The following is a 997-nucleotide window of genomic DNA, read 5'->3' as shown; positions in this document are numbered from 1 at the left end:
TTTGTTGTTTATGTTGATTCAATGAACCAAATTGTCTTCCCAACCTTATATGCGTCAAACCCCGATAATCGAACCAAAGCCCAAACCGGATCACGCCCGTCTCAAATCTTAAATGGGGCAGAATTAGAACCAGGACCCCGAACTGCATACCTCGGCCAATCGATCTACAACCCGGATTAGGAGTCCTAAAAATAATCACATTTGTAGGAGTTCAGGATTTAAAACCTAGGGCCTCTATACAGGATGGTGGGTTAGGGTTAGGTTAGGAAAAAAGCGGGGTTCCCCAAGGGGAACCAGGAGGGGCACTGGCACCTTGTGGTGGCGGGTCAGCGGACGGGCTAAGCGCGCTCTCCGCGGATGCGCCGGGCCAGCTGGATGTCTTTGGGCATGATGGTGACCCTCTTGGCGTGGATGGCGCACAGGTTGGTGTCCTCGAACAGGCCGACCAGGTACGCCTCGCTGGATTCCTGCAGCGCCATAACGGCGGAGCTCTGGAAGCGCAGGTCGGTCTTGAAGTCCTGAGCGATCTCTCTCACGAGCCGCTGGAAGGGCAGCTTGCGGATCAGCAGCTCCGTGGACTTCTGGTAGCGACGGATCTCTCTCAGAGCCACGGTACCGGGCCGGTACCGGTGAGGCTTCTTCACGCCGCCGGTGGCCGGGGCGCTCTTGCGGGCAGCCTTGGTGGCCAGCTGCTTCCTGGGGGCTTTGCCTCCGGTGGACTTACGCGCCGTCTGCTTGGTTCGCGCCATGACTTCTTGTTCTGGTCTCTGATGAGGAGGAACACAAATCTGTGCATGAGCACATGGGTTCGAGCCCAGCATGTGGGTTCAAACCTGCCCTGCCTTGGCAGCAGAGGCTGGGTGGTGAGTGCAATGGTGAGTGCCGACGCATCCCTAGCGGACGACCTGAACTCATTTTATGCACGGTTTGAGGCTAGCAACAACAGCGCTAGCTCGCCGGCTAACAACAACACCGTTAGCGTAGCCGAGGTGAGTTC

General features: G+C 57.3%; 1 protein-coding gene across 1 annotated transcript; it reads right to left on the bottom strand.

The window, feature by feature from the left end:
* Nucleotides 1-256: 256 nt before the first annotated feature.
* On the bottom strand, nucleotides 257-758 carry LOC130209274 (histone H3). The gene has a single exon (XM_056438836.1). The coding sequence runs from the start codon at nucleotides 747-749 to the stop codon at nucleotides 339-341; it is 411 nt and encodes a 136-aa protein (XP_056294811.1). The 5' UTR covers nucleotides 750-758; the 3' UTR covers nucleotides 257-338.
* Nucleotides 759-997: the final 239 nt, after the last annotated feature.

The sequence above is a fragment of the Pseudoliparis swirei genome, chromosome 19 (genome assembly GCF_029220125.1).
Source record: "Pseudoliparis swirei isolate HS2019 ecotype Mariana Trench chromosome 19, NWPU_hadal_v1, whole genome shotgun sequence".
In the NCBI taxonomy this organism is placed as follows: Eukaryota; Metazoa; Chordata; class Actinopteri; order Perciformes; family Liparidae; genus Pseudoliparis; species Pseudoliparis swirei.
This window is presented reverse-complemented; position numbering and strand designations above follow the sequence as displayed.